Here is an 18844-nt window from a genome sequence, read left to right as displayed (position 1 = left end):
CGGCAACTGAGCACTGGCCCTAGACGGGCAGAACATCACCCCCTAGTATGTTGGCCAGGTAGATCCCAGTTGGGGCGCATGTAGGAGTCTGTCTACCTGCCTCCCCTCCTCTCATTAAAATAATAATAAAAAAAGAACTTTAAATTGCATTTCTATTGACAAATAATGCTAAGCATCTTTTTAAATGTGCCTATTGGCTACTTGTGTATCTTCCTGGAGAATTCTCTAATTAGATACTTTATCCATTTTAAAATCAGGCTGTTTGTCTTTGAGAGAGAGAGAAGAAGGAAGAGAGAGATGAAAAGCATCAACTCAGAGCTGCTTCATTTTAGCTGTTCACTGAATACTTCTCATATGTGCATCTGATACGTGTGTGTGTGTGTGGGGGGGGGGGTTCAAGCCAAGCCAGCGATCCCTTTCTCAAGCCAGAGACTTTGGGATCATGCCGATGATCCTATACTCAAGACAGTAATCTGCGCTCAAGACAACGAGCCCACACTCAAGTTGGCGGCCTCAGGGTTTTTCAAACCAGGGACAGCTCAGTGTCCCAGTTCAACACTCTATCTACTGCACCACTGGTCAAGCATTTGTCTTATTTTTATTGAGTTGCAAGAATTCTTTATATACAACCTCTATATAGGATATATAATTTGTAAATATTTTTTATCTTATGGCTTGTCTTTTTACTTTTCTGATGATGTCCTTTAAAGCAAAAAAGTTTTGATTTTGATATAATCCAATTTATCTTTTTCTTTAGTTGCTTGTACTTCTAGCGTCATAACTAACAAACCATTGCCTAATCCAATGTCGTTTATGTCTCTGTTTTTGTCTATAAAGTTTTGGTTTTAACTGTCATATTTAGGTCTTTCACCCATTTTGAGTTATTTTTCTATATGATGTGAGGTAGGCAGACATTTTAAAAAATGTTTAAAAGGTTAGAATTGGCATTATTCTTTACTCTTATTTTTTCATCATTCCCTACACATCAATCATCATGTACCAGAATTTAAAAGCTCAGGCTCTAAAGTCAGAATGTCTCATATGATCTTGAACAAGATACCTGACCTCTCTAGACCTTAATTTATTTGTCTGTAAAATTAAGACAGTAACAATCCCTACCCTCAAAGATGAGGACTGAATGCTAATATATCAAAATCTGAGTAGAGTGTTTGCAATATATGTAGTAAGCACTTTAACAGAGCTCAACTATTATTACTTTCTGAATATCACTTTCTATCTTATTTTAAGCCACACCATTTTGTACTTAAATTATAAATCCTACTCTTAAATTGTTTTCCTGCCCCTAACTTGTCCTCCTCCAAATTCATTCTCTATTCTGAACTCAAAATGACCATTCTATAATGCTTATCTGACCACATATCAATCCTGCATTTTATTTGTTATTTTTTATTTTTAAGCTTTATTGATTTTAGAGACAGAGAGAAAAGGAGAGAGGGAGGAGAGAGATGAGAAACATCTACGTGCAGTTGCTTCACTTTTTTAGTTGTTCACTGATTGCTTCTCATGTGTCTTATCCAGGGGGTCAAGCTGAGTCAGTGACCCCTTGGTTCAAGCCAGCGACTTTGGAATTATATTGATAATCTTATGTTCAAACCCACACTCAGGCTGGCAAGCCCGTGCTCAATCTGGCATCCTTAAGGTTTCAATGGGGGACCCTCAGCATCCCAGGTCAACAATTGATCCACTGTGCTACCACCAGTCAGGCTTAATCCTGCATTTAAAAAAATAGTTCACTGGCCCTGGCCGGTTGGTTCAGTGGTAGAGCGTCGGCCTGGCGTGCAGGAGTCCCGGGTTCGATTCCCGGCCAGGGCACACAGGAGAAGCGCCCATCTGCTTCTCCACCCCTCCCCCTCTCCTTCCTCTCTGTCTCTCTTCCCCTCCCGCAGCCGAGGCTCCATTGGAGCAAAGTTGGCCCGGGCACTGAGGATGGCTCCGTGGCCTCTACCTCAGGCGCTAGAGTGGCTCTGGTTGCAACAGAGCAGTGACCCAGATGGGCGGAGCATCGCCCCCTGGTGGGCATGCCAGGTGGATCCTGGTCGGGCGCATGTGGGAGTCTGTCTGACTGCCTTCCTGTTTCCAATGTCAGGGGAAAAAAAAAATAGTTCCTTGATACTTCTAGGACAAAGTCAAACTTCTTAACAACTGAGATCTGAAGACTTTCGGGTTGGCTGCTATTTACCTCTCTCAAGTAATCTCTTGCTATTCCTACATAAAGCCGTGATTTTATCCACTTCTAAAAGACTAGATAAACAAATCCATGTTATCCTTAAAGGATCAGCTTAGATACCACTTTCTCTGAGAAGCCTCCAATAGCCAGTCCAAGGATAAACACCCTTTATGGAGCACTCTGCATTCTCCCCTAAGGACACACTCATTACACTGTGTAACAATTACCTTTATTTATATCTATCTCAGACTTGCTGGGGGGTAAGCCCCAATATTTACATGTAGCACTGCTTTCCCTAATGAGTACTATAGTACCAGCTATATGGTACATATCACTGGGGAATAATTATTTTTTTATTTTCTGTTGCATGAGGTGTTAGAACTGTTACTATATATTTCTGCACCGCTGATTTCAAATCTGAAATCTGTGTTTTGGTGCATGCTCTAGTTTTTATGTAATTTTAACTTCTTTTTGTTACAGTTAATGGCATGCAATGGTTTTTAAATTGGAGTTAAAGGGCAACGACTCTTGGATTGAACACAAACACAAGGCAATTAATGTTTTACAAACATCACTTTTACATAATTGTAGTTGTTTTTAAATGTAAAAAATTATTATCTGATAAAAACACTCTCTTATTTTGTTTTTAAGATTGAATTATGACTTCTTTGAGTAGGCATAAATGTAAGAATAGTCCTGACACCTCCTGTTATATATGTGGCTGTCACACACCTCAACATCAAAGGCGCAATATTTCATCATCTGTGACACATGCATATATTGCCTATTTTCAAGTTCCCCTTAGCGATCAAGACAAAAATTGAGCTCCTCATATTGTGTGTCATAGTTGTGAGGAAATGCTTTGTGACTGGACAAAAGAAAAATGCAAAGGAATGCCTTTTGGTATTCCCATGGTGTGCCAAAAAAACAATTGAGAAAAGAAAGCTTCTTCAATCAATGGTGCTGGGAAAACTGGAAAGCCACATACAAAAGAATGAAACTTGACTACAGTTTGTCCCCCTCCACAAAATTAATTCAAAATCCAAACATAAGATCTGAAACAATAAATTACATAGAAGAAAACATAGGTACTAAACTCATGGACCTTGGACATAGAGAACAACTCATGAATTTGACTCCAAAGGCAAGGGAAGTAAAGGCAAAAATAAATGAATGGGATTATATCAAACTAAAAAGTTTCTGCAGAGCAAAAGAAACTGTTAACAAAACAAATAGGTAGCCAAATAAATGAGAGATGATATTTGCAAACAACAGCTCCAATAAGAAGTTGATAGCCAAAATATACTGCTCACAAAAATTAGGGGATATTTTATTGCTTCATATTCATTTTGAAATATTCCCTAATTTTTGTGAGTATAAATAAAGAATTCACAAAGCTCAGCAACAAACAATCCAATTAAAAAATGGGGAGAGGATCTGTACTAACACTTTTCCCAAGAGGACATTCAAATGGCCAACAAATATTTATATATGAAAAGAAGCTCATCTTTACGAGCTATTTGAGAAATGCAAATCAAAACTACAATGAGATACCATCTCACACCTGTTAGATTGGCTATTATAACAAAACAGGTAATAACAAGTGTTGGAAAAGCTGTAGAGAAAAAAGAACCCTTGTTTGCTACTGGTGGGAATGCAAATTAGTAAAACCATTGTGGAAAAATGCATGGCATGGTTCCTCAAAAAATTAAGAATAGAACTACCATATGACCTGCAATCCCTCTACTGGGTATCTACCCCAAAAACATGAAAACACTGGTATGTAAAGATACATGCACCCCCATGTGCATAGCAGCATTATTCACAATGGCCAAGACATGGAAATAACCAAAGTGTCCCTCGGTAGAGAATTGGATAAAGATGTGGTACATATATACAATGGAATACTATTCAGCCATAAAACATGATGACATATTGTTATTTACAACAACATGGATGGACCCTGAGAACATTATACTGAGTGAAATAAGTATGGTAAGTCAGAAAAAGCTAAGAACTGTGTGATTTCACACATAAGTGGAATATAAAACTGAGACCAATGTACATAGATAAAAGTGAAGTGTTACCAGGGGGAGGGAGTGGGGGGAAGGATGTAAAGAGGGACAAATACAGGATGATGGAAAATGATTTGACTTTGGGTGATGGGTATACAACATAACAGTTCAAATGTTATAGAAATGTTTATCTGAAATCTATGTGCTGATATTGATCAATGTCACTCTGTTAAATGTAATTTTCTAGATAAAAGAAAATTCAATATGCAAGGGAAAGCAAAGCAAGTTTTAGATAATTGTACTACTTTATTGATTTTTTAAAACATTTTATTTATTCATTTTAGAGAAGAGAGAGAGATATAGACAGAGAGAGAGAGAGAGAGACAGGGGGAGGAACAGGAAGCATCAACTCCTATATGTGCCTGACCAGGCAACCCCAGGGTTTCGAACTGGTGATCTCAGTGTTCCAGTTCGACGCTTTATCCACTGTGTCGCCATAGGTCAGGCTATTTTACTGATTTTAATGCAACTTAAGAAAATACATTTCAGCCTGACCAGGTGGTGGCACAGTTGATAGAGCATTGGCCTGGGATGCAGAGGATCCAGGTTCAAAACCCCAAGGTCGCCAGCTTGAGTCCAAGGTCACTGGTTTGAGCAAGGAGTCACTCACTCTGCTGGAGTCCCCCAGTCAAGGCATATATGAGAAAGCAATAAAAAAACAACTAAGGTGCCACAACAAAGAACTGATGCTTCTAGTCTCTTTCCCTTCTTATCTGTTTGTCCCTGTCTATCCTTTTCTCTCTCTAAAAAAATTTCAAAAACTTAAAAATTCTTAAAACTCATCACTTAATTCAGTAACAATCAATCTTTGTTGTTGTTTTTTTACAGAGACAGAGAGAGAGTCAGAGAGAGGGATAGACGGACAGGAACGAAGAGATAAGAAGCATCAATCATTAGTTTTTCGTTGCGCATTGCAACACCTTAATTGTTCATTGATTGCCTTCTCATACGCGCCTTGACCACAGGCCTTCAGCAGACTGAGTAAGTCCTTGCTCGCGCCAGCGACCTTGGGCTCAAGCTGGTGAGCTTTTGCTCAAACCAGAGCTGGCGACCTTGGGGTCTCGAACCTGGGTCTTCCGCATCCCAGTCAGATGCTCTATCCACTGCGCCACTGCCTGGTCAGGCAATCAATCAATCAATCAATCAATCTTAAGCCCTATTTTCCTTGAAATAAAAATATTGAGTTGAAAATAAATTTATTTTATCTCTTAGGAATACATATAAACTATTTCTGGATAAACTAGAGGGAGTGGAAGGTTGGCAAATTCACTTGTAAGTTGTTTGGAGTTTTTCTGTTTGTTTTTATGACAGAGACAGAGAGGAACAGATAGGGACAGAGAGATAGGAAGGGAGAGAGATGAGAAGCATCAATTCTTTGTTGCGGCTTAGTTGTTCATTGATTGCTTTCCCATATGTGCCTTGACCAGGGGGCTACAGCAGAGTGAGTGACCCCTTGCTCATGCCAGTGACCATGAGGTCATGTCTGTGATCTCACGCTCAAGCCAGTGACCCCGCACTCAAGCTGGTGAGCCCACACTCAAGCCAGAACCTCAGGGTTTCAAATCTGGGTCTTCTGTGTCCCAGTCTGATACTCTATCCACTGTGTCACCACCTGGTCAGGAGGGGATTTGGTTTTTAATTAGCATTCCAATTTATATATTATTAGTTTATTCACATTTTTCATCTATTTTGACAATTTTCATATTCTATTTCTTCATATATAAATCCAGTTGTTTAAGTTTTTTACTGTATTAGTGTATATTCATAAATTATAATTAAAAGATATTACATAGAGCCCTGGCTGGTTGGCTCAGCGGTAGAGCGTCGGCCTAGCGTGCGGAGGACCCGGGTTCGATTCCCGGCCAGGGCACACAGGAGAAGCGCTCATTTGCTTCTCCACCCCTCCACCGCGCTTTCCTCTCTGTCTCTCTCTTCCCCTCCCGCAGCCAAGGCTCCATTGGAGCAAAGATGGCCTGGGCGCTGGGGATGGCTCTGTGGCCTCTGCCTCAGGCGCTAGAGTGGCTCTGGTCGCAACATGGCGACGCCCAGGATGGGCAGAGCATTGCCCCCTGGTGGGCAGAGCGTCACCCCTGGTGGGCGTGCCGGGTGGATCCCGGTCGGGCGCATGCGAGAGTCTGTCTGACTGTCTCTCCCTGTTTCCAGCTTCAGAAAAATGAAAAAAAAAATAATAATAAAAAAAAAAAAAAGATATTACATAGAAAAAAGGCTATTGAGGTCCTGGCCAGTTGGCTCAACAGTAGAGCATCAGCCCAAGGTATAGAAGCCCCAGGTGTGATTCCTAGTCTGGGCACACAGGAGGGGTGACCATCTCTAATCCTACCCGTACTCCCCCCGCCCCCTGCAGCCATGACTCTTTTGAGCAAATCTGACCCTGGGCACTGAGGATGGCTCCATGGCCTCACCTCAGGCACTAAAAATAGCTCATCGCCAAGCAACAGAGCAGCGGCCCAGATGGGAGTTGCCAGGTAGATCCCGGTCAGAATGCAGGGGAGTCTGTCTCTGCCTCCCACCCTCTCATTTATTTAAAAAAAGCTATTGAAAATTACAACCAAACTGTAAATTTATGAAATCAAATTCAACCCATGTGCCAACTTTACAAAAAAATTAGTTTGAAAAAATGCATACCTCTACCCATACTTTCTCTTGAAAAAAATCTACATATACTTTACAATCATCAGAAGCTATCATATCAACCTATAAAAGGGGTTGGCAAACTTTTTCTTGCTTTCTTCTTGTGAAAGAACTCCATCCGATTTCAATCTGGTTAAAGAGAAATGCTAAGTGATCTATTAAGAGTAGTTCATGGGGTTCTATTAAGGAATCAAAGCAGCTGAAGAAGAGTTTTCCTCTAACAAAGGACTTTATGAGACAGCTATCATCATCCTTAATCTTCCTATCAGGAAACTGAGATTTAGAGAGAACAGGTTACTTATACAGGGTCTAGTTCCACAGCCAGTGCTTATCTCCTATATTCTGCCTCCAACATGCTAAACTGATAAAGACAAAATATAGGGTACATCAATATATGGAAAATAGCTATGTCTCCTAGAAGTCATATCACAATTACCAAAGTAAAATATCATTTTATCAACTTAATATTCTGGATTTTTTCAGGGCTATAATTCAGTAATCAGTTTCAAATATGCTTTTGGACATTTTGTCCTAAATCAGCGGTTCTCAACCTGTGGGTCGCGACCCCGGTGGGGGTCGAACGACCAAAACACAGGGGTCGCCTAAAGCCATCGGAAAATACATATTTATTATACAATACATTTTTAAATAAAATATGTATTTCCGATGGCATTTGGCGACCCCTGTGTTTTGGTCGTTCGACCCCCACTAGGGTTGCGACCCACAGGTTGAGAACTGCTGTCCTAAATACTTACCTATGAAATAACAAATCACCAGCAAAACAACAAATCCCTTTTCTGGATTTTGTGGTATCTGTGCTCCTACCTGACATTGGTTAATGGCTGAATGGTTGCCATGGAATGGAGACTGCCTTTCTTTATCTCGATGATGCCGACTGCTGTGTTTACTTCTCTGCAATTGCTGGCGTAATTTTGCTATCTGAAAAAGGAAAAAATAACAGTGCATCAGAGTGTTTTCCATACTACATAAAACATCCTTGCTTAATAAGAACCAGTAAAATTCAGCCTTAATAAATCTTCTGAATTTTTAAACCATATCACGAAATCTGATTTACTGTTCAAAATTTTCATATATACACATACACACAGATGTACATATGAGTCTATATTTTAAAGAGGAACAGAATTATGTTCCAACATTGTTCTGAGCCATCAAGCCTCCCAAGTACTAAACAAGTAAATTTTTTAGCATTTAGAATAAATTAAATTCCAGGGTTTGAAACAAATTAAAAAATAATATTCTCACTGCCCTTATAAGTCACATTTTATTTAGATTTAGATTTCTTTATCAAACACCTAACCTTCAACAGCTTCAAAAATTAAATAGTATTTAAAAATCAATTCAAGCCTTGAAATGCATCAGATAGAATCTTTAAATAAAAAATATAATTTTAAGCAATACCCCATATTATTCCTGGACTGAATTCTTTTTTATTCTTACATTATATGTAAAATGCGAATTGTATAATTACAAGCACAGAAAATGGTAATCAAAGCATAGGGACATAATCAACTTGGTTATATTTGGTTACTGAATTCAGAAACACTACCATTATATATAGAAATAATAAAAGTGAATTTGTTGGCCCTGGCTGGGTAGCTTAGTTAACTAGAGCATCATCCTGATGTGGCAAGGTTGTGGGTTCAGTCCCTAGTCAGGACATATACAAGAATCAACCAATGAATGCATAAATAAGTTAAAAAAAAAAAAAATCGATGTTTTTTTCTCTCTCCGCTCCCTAAAAATAAATAAATAAGCCTGACCAGAAGATGGCGCAGTGGATAAAGTGTCGAACCAGGATGCAGAGGACCCAGGTTTGAAACTCTGAGGTCACCGGCTTGAGCAGGGTCATTAGGTCTGCTGTAGACCCCCGGTCAAGGCACATAGGAGAAAGCAATCAATGAACAACTAAGGTGTCGCAATGCGCAACGAAAAACTAATGATTGATGCTTCTCATCTCTCCGTTCCTGTATGTCTGTTCCTATCTGTCCCTCTCTGTCTCTCACAATAAATAAATAAATGAATACATAAAAATGTTTTAAAGTGAATTTGTTATATCACTACAAATTTATACATCTGATATATAATATTAACAGGTACAGACTTTCTATTTTAAAAAAAAAACACTATCTGATAGTAATGTATACATTTCATTTAAATCTTTATCCAATTAATTTAACAGTTTTTGTTATTTGTCATGTAAACAAAACAACTAAAAAAAACCCCATACACAATGGAACCTGACAAATCACTGCTGCCCACAACTTCAAGGAACTAGCCAATGAAGGGATCAAATTTCCACATCCAGTTTTTTAAATCCATTTTCCTGACCTCCTTAAGTTGATCTGTACTTCCCCAGGATGCTGAACGTTTGTGAGACCCTTTCTTCTTTTCAGCATATTCTTCAGCCCATGCACTCTCTGTCTATAATGAGAAAGAGGGAAGGAGTATTTTAATAAAAGAATCATTTAACAACAATGTATATATCACATTTGTGATAATATGGACAAACTTTGAGGGCATTATGCTAAATGAAGTAAGTCAGACAAAGAGAGACAAATACTTTAAGTGAAACCTAAAAAAACATAGAAAGAGATCAGATTTGTGGTTACCAGAGCCAAGGGGTGGGTTGGTAGGGCAATTAAACAAAGAAAATCAAAAGGTAAAAACTTACAGTTGTAAGATATAAATAAGTAATGGAGATGTGATTTACAACATGACAGTTATAGTTACCACTGCTGTATGGTATATTTGAAAGTTGCTAAGAGTAGACCCTAATAGTTCTCATGACAAAAAAAAAAGTTTGTAACTATGAGTGATGAGTATCTAAATTTATTGTGGTAATCATTTCACATATAAGTATGTGAAGTTATACTGTACACCTTAAAATTATACAATGCTATATATCAAATATGTCTCAACAAATCTGAAAAAAAATCCCTTTCTAAAAAATTTTTCTATTATAAAATGCATTCCTATTACAGAAAAATTAGATACTAGAAAATATTTTACACTTGATCTTAGCCAAAAGGCCGAGAAGCGATACTAGAAAATACTTTAAATAACACAAATTACCCACAATTCTCCCAGTACCAGTTACTTAATTCCAATATTTAGCCTACTTCTTGCTTTCCTATCACTAATAAAATTATTTTAACATAATTATAAGTATAGCAGTTATTGAACAAATGAATACTAACAACAGCTAACAGTCCTATGACCTTGTTGTGTGCTAGGCACTGTGCTTAACAGTGAAGGGTCTTCACTGTATTGTCTGATGCAATACATACAAAAGTTTTCTCCAAGTTCTGTTTTGTAGATAAGGAAGTTGTGACAATGAAGTTACAAAACTTGCCTAAAGGCTGTCTCACAGTAAGTGGCAAGAGCCAAGACAGAAATCTAGACTTCAGAGTTCATCTTAATCTCTATACTATGTCATCTTGTCTTAAAGTATTGGATAGGATAGCCTCAAAAATGTTAAAACCTTAGTGGTTATACAAAATTCAAAATTTAAAAACAGTGTATCAGGAAAAAAATACAAATTGAGTTCTTGACACAAAAAAATATGCTCATCTTCACCCATAAAGAGACATGCAGGCCTGACCAGGCGGTGGTGCGGTGGATGGAGTGTCGGACTGGGATGCAGAGGACGCAGGTTCGAGACCCCAAGGTCGCCAGCTTGAGAGCGGGTTCACCTGGTTTGAGCAAAAAGCTCACCAGCTTGGACCCAAGGTCTCTGGCTCGAGCAAGGTGTTACTTAGTCTGCTGAAGGCCCGTGGTCAAGACACATATGAGAAAGCAATCAATGAACAACTAAAGTCTCGCAACGAAAAACTGATGATTGATGCTTCTCATCTCTCTCCCTTCCTGTTTGTCCCTGTCTATCCCTCTCTCTGACTCTCTCTGTCCCTGTAAAAAAAAAAAAAAAAAAAAGACACATGCAGGTTAAAACGTCACTGACAATTTGATAATATACAATCTCCTACACTGCTGACTGGAGTTTAAATTAGTACAGCCTTTGTAGAAGGGGATTCAACAAGTGTTGTCAGTTACAAATGCACATTCTGTTTGACAGAGAAATCCCTCTTTTGGTCATTTATTCTGCTGATGTACAAACTGTATACTTTTTTTTTAAATTTTATTTATTCATTTTAGAGAGGAGAGAGAGGGAGAGGGAGAGACAGAGAGAGAGAGACAGGGGGGAGGAGCTGGAAGCATCAATTCCCATATGTGCCTTGACCAGGCAAGCCCAGGGTTTTGAACTGGCGACCTCAGCATTTCCAGGTCGACACTTTATCCACTGCGCCACCACAGGTCAGGCCAAACTGTATACTTTTATCACAAAAAGATGTATCATATTTCCTGTAGCACTGTTTCTACAAGTAAATAGAGGATTGGCTAAATATATTATAGTATACCTTTACAAAAGACTATAATGCAGTATAAAAAATGATTAAGAAGGCTTTGGTCAAACTAGCAGTGTAGGTAAACACAGTACTACTCACATCTTCTCAAAACTACATGAAAATTACAACTAGATGAACAGAAGTCCTATAACTAAGGATATACAGAAGAAGCCAGCCACACTGAGACTGGAGATGTGAAATGGACTGCTCCCACACCCATGTGTGGCAGTTAAAAACAGGAAGGGCTATCTCAGCTCTAAAGGTCCCCCCTAAGGAGCAAGGAATCCTAGCCCCACACCAGGTTCCCTGGTACAGGGCTCCAGTGCCAGGAAGAGAAGTCATTGTAACTCCTGGCTGTGAAAACCAGCAAAGATTGTGGCTGAGTGAGAAAGAGGGCTGCTGAAGTCCCAGGCATTCCTTTTCTTTTTCTTTTTTTGTATTTTGTATTTTTCCAAAGTGAGAAAGGGGTGGGGGGAGGCAGACAGACAGAGTCCCACATGCACTCAACCAGGATCCACCAGGGGGTGATGCTCGGCCCATCTGGAGTGTTGCTCCACTGCAATCAGAGCCATTCTAGCGTCTGAGGCAGAGGCCATGGAGCCATCCTCAGCACCAGGGCCAACTTTGCTCCAATGGAGCCTTGGCTGCAGGAGGGGGTAGAGAGAGACAGAGTGAAAGGAGAGGGGGAAGGGTGAAAAGCAGATGGGTGCTTCTCCTGTGTGCACTCACTGGGAATCGAACCCAGGACTTGCACACGCTGGGCTGACTCTCTACCGCTGAGCCAATCGGCCAGGGCCCCAGACATTCCTCTTAAAGAGCCCATGCACAGACTTACTGGATCCACTCACTCTGAGCTCCAGCACTGGGGCAGTATGTATATCAACTACCTTTATATAGAACTGCTAGAAAGACTATATACATATGTAGAAATCTCTGGAAGTATATATATGATAACAAAAGAAACAGATATGGCTGCCTCATGGGAGGAAAACCCTTCACTGTATACTCTTCTCTACCTCTTGAATTTTGTGCTTTATGAAGGAATGTATATCTATTCAAAACAATACTGCTCTTATACAAGGAAGAAAAAACCTTTTAAGATACAGGAGAATCTTTCTATATAAATAGAATTATGTTCTTAAAAACAGGTTGCAGCCTGACCAGGTGGTGGCGCAGTGGATAGAGCATCGGACTGTGATGCGGAGGACCCAGGTTCGAGACCCCGAGGTTGCCAGCTTGAGCGCGGGCTCATCTGGTTTAAGCAAAAGCTCACCAGCTTGGACCCAAGGTTGCTGGCTCGAGCAAGGGGTTACTCGGTCTGCTGAAGGCCCACGGTCAAGGCACATATGAGAAAGCAATCAATGAACAACTAAAGTGTCGCAATGCGCAACGAAAAACTAATGATTGATGGTTCTCATCTCTCCATTCCTGTCTGTCTGTCCCTATCTATCCCTCTCTCTGACTCTCTCTCTGTCTCTGTAAAAAAAAAAAAAAAAAAAAAAAAAACACCCAAAAAACAACAAAAAAAACAGGTTGCAGAAATATGTATAGAATATCTATCTTGTGCTTAAGAAAAAAAAAACTTTTGGGGGGCAACTTTCAGAAATAACTGATTTAGACAAGGATCATCAAAGGATAATAAAACTATAAGGTGAAAAGTTACTAGAGAATAGTATAATATATTCATGTAGTGCAAAAGGGTACTCTACTAATTACTTGCTAATTGCAAAAAGAAAAAGTATATCCTTTAAAAACATGAAGGCTAATTCATAAAATGTTATTAAGACCAAAAAATAAAAGAGCTATGAGAATACATTGTTTTAAACTAACAGGGACTAAACAGAAACCAAGCATAATGTATGAATCTCAGATTGGTTCCAGATTTATTTTTATTTTTTTTATTTTTATTTTTTTCATTTTTCTGAAGCTGGAAACAGGGAGAGACAGTTAGACAGACTCCCGCATGCGCCCGACCGGGATCCACCCGGCACGCCCACCAGGGGCGACGCTCTGCCCACCAGGGGGCGATGCTCTGCCCATCCTGGGTGTTGCCATGTTGCGACCAGAGCCACTCTAGCGCCTGGGGCAGAGGCCACAGAGCCATCCCCAGCGCCTGGGCCATCTTTGCTCCAATGGAGCCTTGGCTGCGGGAGGGGAAGAGAGAGACAGAGAGGAAGGCGCGGCAGAGGGGTGGAGAAGCAAATGTGCGCTTCTCCTGTGTGCCCTGGCCGGGAATCGAACCCGGGTCCTCCGCACGCTAGGCCGACGCTCAACCGCTGAGCCAACCGGCCAGGGCCCAGATTTATTTTATAAAGAAAAAAAAAAAGAAATCATAGGGAAATTTTAACATGGACTAGATGTCACATGAAATTATGGAACTGTCAATTTCCCAAGTTCAGCTAATGCTATTATGGTTAAACAAGAAGCATCCTTGTTTTCAGGAGATATATGCTGAAGAATTTAGGGATAAAGTATGTATCTGCAACATACTTTCAGAAACAGCAGTAAACACATAAATACAAAGATGGAAAGCAAATGTGGCTAATATTTAACACTCTTGAATCAAATGACAGGGGTGATATTTTATTTTTTGTATCTTGAACATTTTCTAGTAAAAAGCTAGAGGGAGGAAAACAGAATCTTGTGTAATATAAATTGACATTTATAAAATCCATTTGAGACAATTACGTAAGAAATACTTCTAACAGTAGACATATATATGCAGAAGAATGACAACAAAGTTAGAAAATCACCATGTGAACTATTACAGTAATTTTTGAGTTAAGCAACAATCATCAATGAATGCTAAAACAAAGGGGTGAAAGTTTACTGGGGAATAGGAAGGATATTTACAGTTTCAAAACATTTCCCCAGCTTGACCAGGCAGTGGCGCAGTGGATAGGGCGTTGGACTAGGATGCTGAGGACCCAGGTTCAAGACCCCGAGGTCACCAGCCTGAGTGCGGGCTCATCTGGCTTGAGCAAAAATAAAAAATGCTCACCAGCTTGGACCCAAGGTCGCTGGCTCAAGCAAGGAGTCACTCGGTCTGCTGAAGGCCCGCGGTCAAGGCACATATGAGAAAGCAATCAATGAACAACTAAGGTGTCGCAACCAAAAACTGATGATTGATGCTTCTCATCTCTCTCCGTTCCTGTCTGTCTGTCCCTATCTATCCCTCTCTCTGACTCTCTCTCTCTCTGTCCCTGTAAAGAAAAAGAAAAAAATTCCCCACATACTACTCATTAGTTAGAATCTGGCAGAAACTTAACATCATTTATGACATGCACATGTCGATACATATTCACAGAGAGGAACACACACAATATTCCTGCCAAAAATATAGTAACTTGAATTTAATTATGTATAAAACATATAAACCCAAGTTGGGAAGATTCAGAAAAAACAGTGACTTGCACTCAAAGAGTATCAAAGCAGACATCAGAGTAATAATGGTGGTGTGAGATATCCTAGATCTCTCTCCTTGAAATTTCAACAAACTGAACAGCTATAATGTAGCGAAGAAACCCAAGCTGGGCTTGCAAGCTTGCCTGAAATGATCCAGGCACCTAATTGACTAAACGGTGGGAAAGGTGGACAGAAAAGGGCGGCGGGGGGAGGGGGGGGTTAAGACACACAGTGGGGCTCTAGAGAGAGAAACCCAGAAGTCTGGGTTTTGTTTGCCAGGGCTCCAGAAACCCAAAGTGACTGGGTCTTCTTCTGCCAGGAGGAGCACAGAGATTAAGAGGAAAATTGTATAGACACTGAACCCAAGCAGCAGGGAACTAGGGGGTCAGTTTTCCCACGGTTTGGGGCAGCCCACACTTGGGATGGAGACGTAGAAAAACAGGTTATGGACCCCAAAATACCAAATCCTACCACACCCCCTTGAGGTAGGGAGAGTGGCAGAAACATACCCTACAATCAGTTTTTTTTGTTTTTTTGTTTTTTTGTTTTAAGTGAGAGGAGGGAAGGAAGAGCGAGAGACTCCCGCATGCTCCCCGACCTGGGATCCACCCTGTAAGCAGCGAGCCATATTTTTCGCACCTGAGGCAGAGGCCACAAAGCCATCCTCAGTGCAGGAGGCCAACTCACTAGAATCAAAATCAAGCCATGGCTGGAGGAGGGAGGGGGGAGGGAGGAAGGGAGAGAGGGAGAGAGAGAGAGAGAGAGAGAGAGAGAGAGAGAAGGGGGAGAAATGGCAAAGCAGATAGTCGCTTCTCCTGTGTGCCCTAAACAGGAATCAAACCTGGGACACCCACACCAACCGATGCTCTATCACTGAACCAACTGGCCAAGACCCCCATGGCTAGTTCTACAGGACTCTTTCCCGTGAAGAACAGTGGTGCTCCATGATTGGTCCCCTATTCTGCTGAGATGTGAGGAAGAGGGGCCAGAGGCCATTGCTAAAGCCATAAGTCCTCAAAATTCTCCAAGGCAACTACAGCCCTACCTCTATCATTGGGACAGCAACATATTAGCAGAGGTCAGCCTGAGAATTTCAGAGAGCTAAAACTTGTAATCCCACACTACCAACTGGGAAAAAACAAAACCTCTTAGAAATGCAACATTTTCACCCTCTTTTTTATTTTAATTTTTAAAATATTTTATTTATTTATTGATTTTAATCAGAGAAGAAGGGAGGAGGGAGGGAGGGAAAGGGGGAAGGAGGAAAGGAGGGGGGGAGGGAGAGAGGGAGGGAGGGAGGAGGGAAGGAAGATAGGGAGGGAGGGGAGGGAGGAAGGGAGGGAGAGAGGGAGAGAGAGAGGAACATCAATCTGTTCTTGTATGTGGCCTTGACTGAGGATCAAACTGGTAACCTCTGTGCTTCGGACTGATGCTCTAACCAACCAAGCTATCCGGCTAGAGCCCCCTCTTTATTATTTTTACTTTTGTAAATTCATTTTTGTGGGTGTTTTGTTTTGATTATTGTTTTTGGGTTTTGGTCTTTTTTTTTGCGGTTTTGCTCCTTAACTTTTTATTACTTATTTTTCTACATCTATTTTGTTTATTTCTATCTTTATTTTTTTGTAGTTGTTTTTGTTTGATTTTTTTAACAATACCATTTTCAAATGCCATCAAGGCAGAAGAAAACTAATACCATGGCTACACAAGAAAAAGACACAGTTCAGAAAAAAAATGAAATACCTCCAAAAAGCAATCTCAATCCCATGGAAATCTTGGAGTTAAATGATAGAGAATTTAAAATATTCAATAAATTGTGAGAAAACACTGCTAGGCAATTTAATGGGCTCAAAAAACAAATTAATGAACAAAATGAGTACTTCACCAAGGAGATTCAAACTTTATTTTTATTTTTTAGTAAGAAACAATCTCCCACATGAGCCTGGACCAGGATTCACCCAGCAACGCCCAATGCTTGAATCAACCAGGCTATCCTCAGCTCCCGGGGCAGATGCTCAAACCAATCAAGCCACTTGCTGCGAGAGGGGAAAAGAGAGAGAAGGGGGAGAGGGAGGGAAATATAAGCAGATGGTCACATCTCTTGTGTGCCCTGACTGGAGATAGAACCTGGGGTATCCACATGGTGGGCTGACAGTCTACCCACTGAGCAAACTGGCCAGGGCCTAAAACGTTGAAAACAGATGAAGAACTCAATACATGAATTGAAAAATGAGTTAGCAAGCTTAGTTAATAGAACAGGCCAGATAGAGGAGAGAATCAGTAGCATCAAAGATAAGCTATTAGAGATGCTACAAAGGGAAGAGGGAGACTCATGAATTTAAAAAAAAAATGATAGAGCTCTATAAGAATTATCTGGTTCCTGGCCGGTTGGCTCAGTGGTAGAGCGTCGGCCTGGAGTACAGAAATCCCGGGTTCGATTCCGGGCCAGGGCACACAGGAGAAGCACCCATCTGCTTCTCCACCCCTCCCCCTCTCCTTCCTCTCTGTCTCTCTCTTCCCCTCCTGCAGCCGAGGCTCCACTGGAGCAAAAATGGCCCGGGCGCTGAGGATGGCTCTGTGGCCTCTGCCTCAGGCGCTAGGATGGTTCTGGATGCAACAGAGCAACTCCCCAGAGGGGCAGAGCATCACACCCCCTGGTGGGCGTGCCGGGTGGATCCCGGTCAGGCGTATGCGGGAGTCTGTCTGACTGCCTCCCCGTTTCCAGCTTCGGAAAGAAAAAAAAAGAAAAAAAAAAAAGAAAAAGAATTATCTGACTCCATCAGGAAGAGAAATAAGACTAATGTATATCAGATGAAGAAGAGGCAAAGAAGGCAATGTAGAGTTTATTCAAAGAAGTAATTTATGAGAACTTCCCAAGTCTTTGGAAAGAGCTCCTCGAATCCAAGAAGCAAACAGAATGCCTACTTACTTCAACCTAAACAGGCCTTCTCCAAGGCACATTGTAATAAAACTGTCAAAAATCAATGTCAAAGAAAGAACCTTCAAGGCAGCTAGGGAAAAGAACATAACATATAAAGGCAGGCCCATCAGGTTATCAGCAGACATCTCAGCAGAAACTCTGTAAGTCAAAAGTGAGTGAACCCAAACGTGCGAAGTTGAAAGAGAACTACCAGCCAAGAATACTATATCCATCCAAGTCATTCTTCAAATATGAAGGAAAAATAAAAAATTTTCCAGGTCTGACCAGTGGTGGTGCAGTGGACAGAGCATCAAACTGGGATGTTGAGGTCCCAGGTTCAAAACCCCGAAGCTGCCAGTTTGAGCACAGGCTCATCTGGCTTGAGAGAAGGCTCGCTAGCTTGAGCACAGGGTTGTGGGCTTGAGCATGAGATCATCAACATGATGATCCCAAGATCACTAGTTTGAGCCCAAAGGTCACTAGCTTGAAGCTTATGGTCACTGGCTCTGCTGGAGCCTCCCGGTCAAGGCATGTATGAGAAGCAATCAACGAACAACTAAAGTGTCACAACTACAAGTTGATGCTTCTCATCTCTCGCCCTTCCTCTCTCCCTCTTTTTATTTTATTTTTTGTATTTTTCCTCTCTCCTGCTAAAAAACAAAACAGCTTACTTTTCCAAAAATGCATAAAGTGAAGGAATTTTTCACCAGAAAACCCCCACTGCAGAAAATACTCAAGGGGATTACTCTACCGGATACAAAGAACAAAACAAAACTACACTACAAGTAAAGCTCCAACAAAGCTACAATATAAACAAGGATAATCTGTGATAACAGTAACATAAAAGGGGAAGAGGACAAAAATCTGCAGTAACAAAGGAGGATGAAGTGCAGAAGCACTCATAAGGGACAAATATACAACAACGGAAAATTGTTTGACTTTGGGTGATGGACACACAACACAATCAAGTTCAAATACTGTAGAAACGTTTTCCTGAAACCTATGTCCTCGTGTTGATCAATGTCAACACAGTAAATTTAATTTCTAAATGGGGAGAAAAAAAAAAATATATATCTCAATGCCATAAATGACAAAGAAAAGCTGTGGGAGTATTCCAGATTAAAGGATACTAAAGAAACATCACATCTAACTGCTATGTGTGTTCCTTGACTAGATTCTG

General features: G+C 40.7%; 1 protein-coding gene and 1 pseudogene across 1 annotated transcript in view; both read right to left on the bottom strand.

Annotated features, from left to right (window-relative positions):
* Positions 1-18844, bottom strand: part of FAM117B (family with sequence similarity 117 member B) — a 94018-nt gene that overhangs the window by 32476 nt on the left and 42698 nt on the right. The window contains exons 3-4 of the mRNA XM_066280529.1: positions 9268-9360; positions 7741-7854 (exon numbers count right to left, since the gene is read on the bottom strand). Coding sequence (XP_066136626.1) covers positions 7741-7854; positions 9268-9360 — 207 coding nt within the window. The remainder of the gene's footprint in view (positions 1-7740; positions 7855-9267; positions 9361-18844) is intronic.
* On the bottom strand, positions 9868-9980 carry LOC136307014 (U2 spliceosomal RNA; annotated as a pseudogene).

Source organism: Saccopteryx bilineata, chromosome 5 (assembly GCF_036850765.1).
Source record: "Saccopteryx bilineata isolate mSacBil1 chromosome 5, mSacBil1_pri_phased_curated, whole genome shotgun sequence".
Lineage (NCBI taxonomy): Eukaryota > Metazoa > Chordata > Mammalia > Chiroptera > Emballonuridae > Saccopteryx > Saccopteryx bilineata.
Note: the sequence above shows the minus strand (reverse complement) of the source record. Positions and strands in the feature narration are given on the sequence as shown.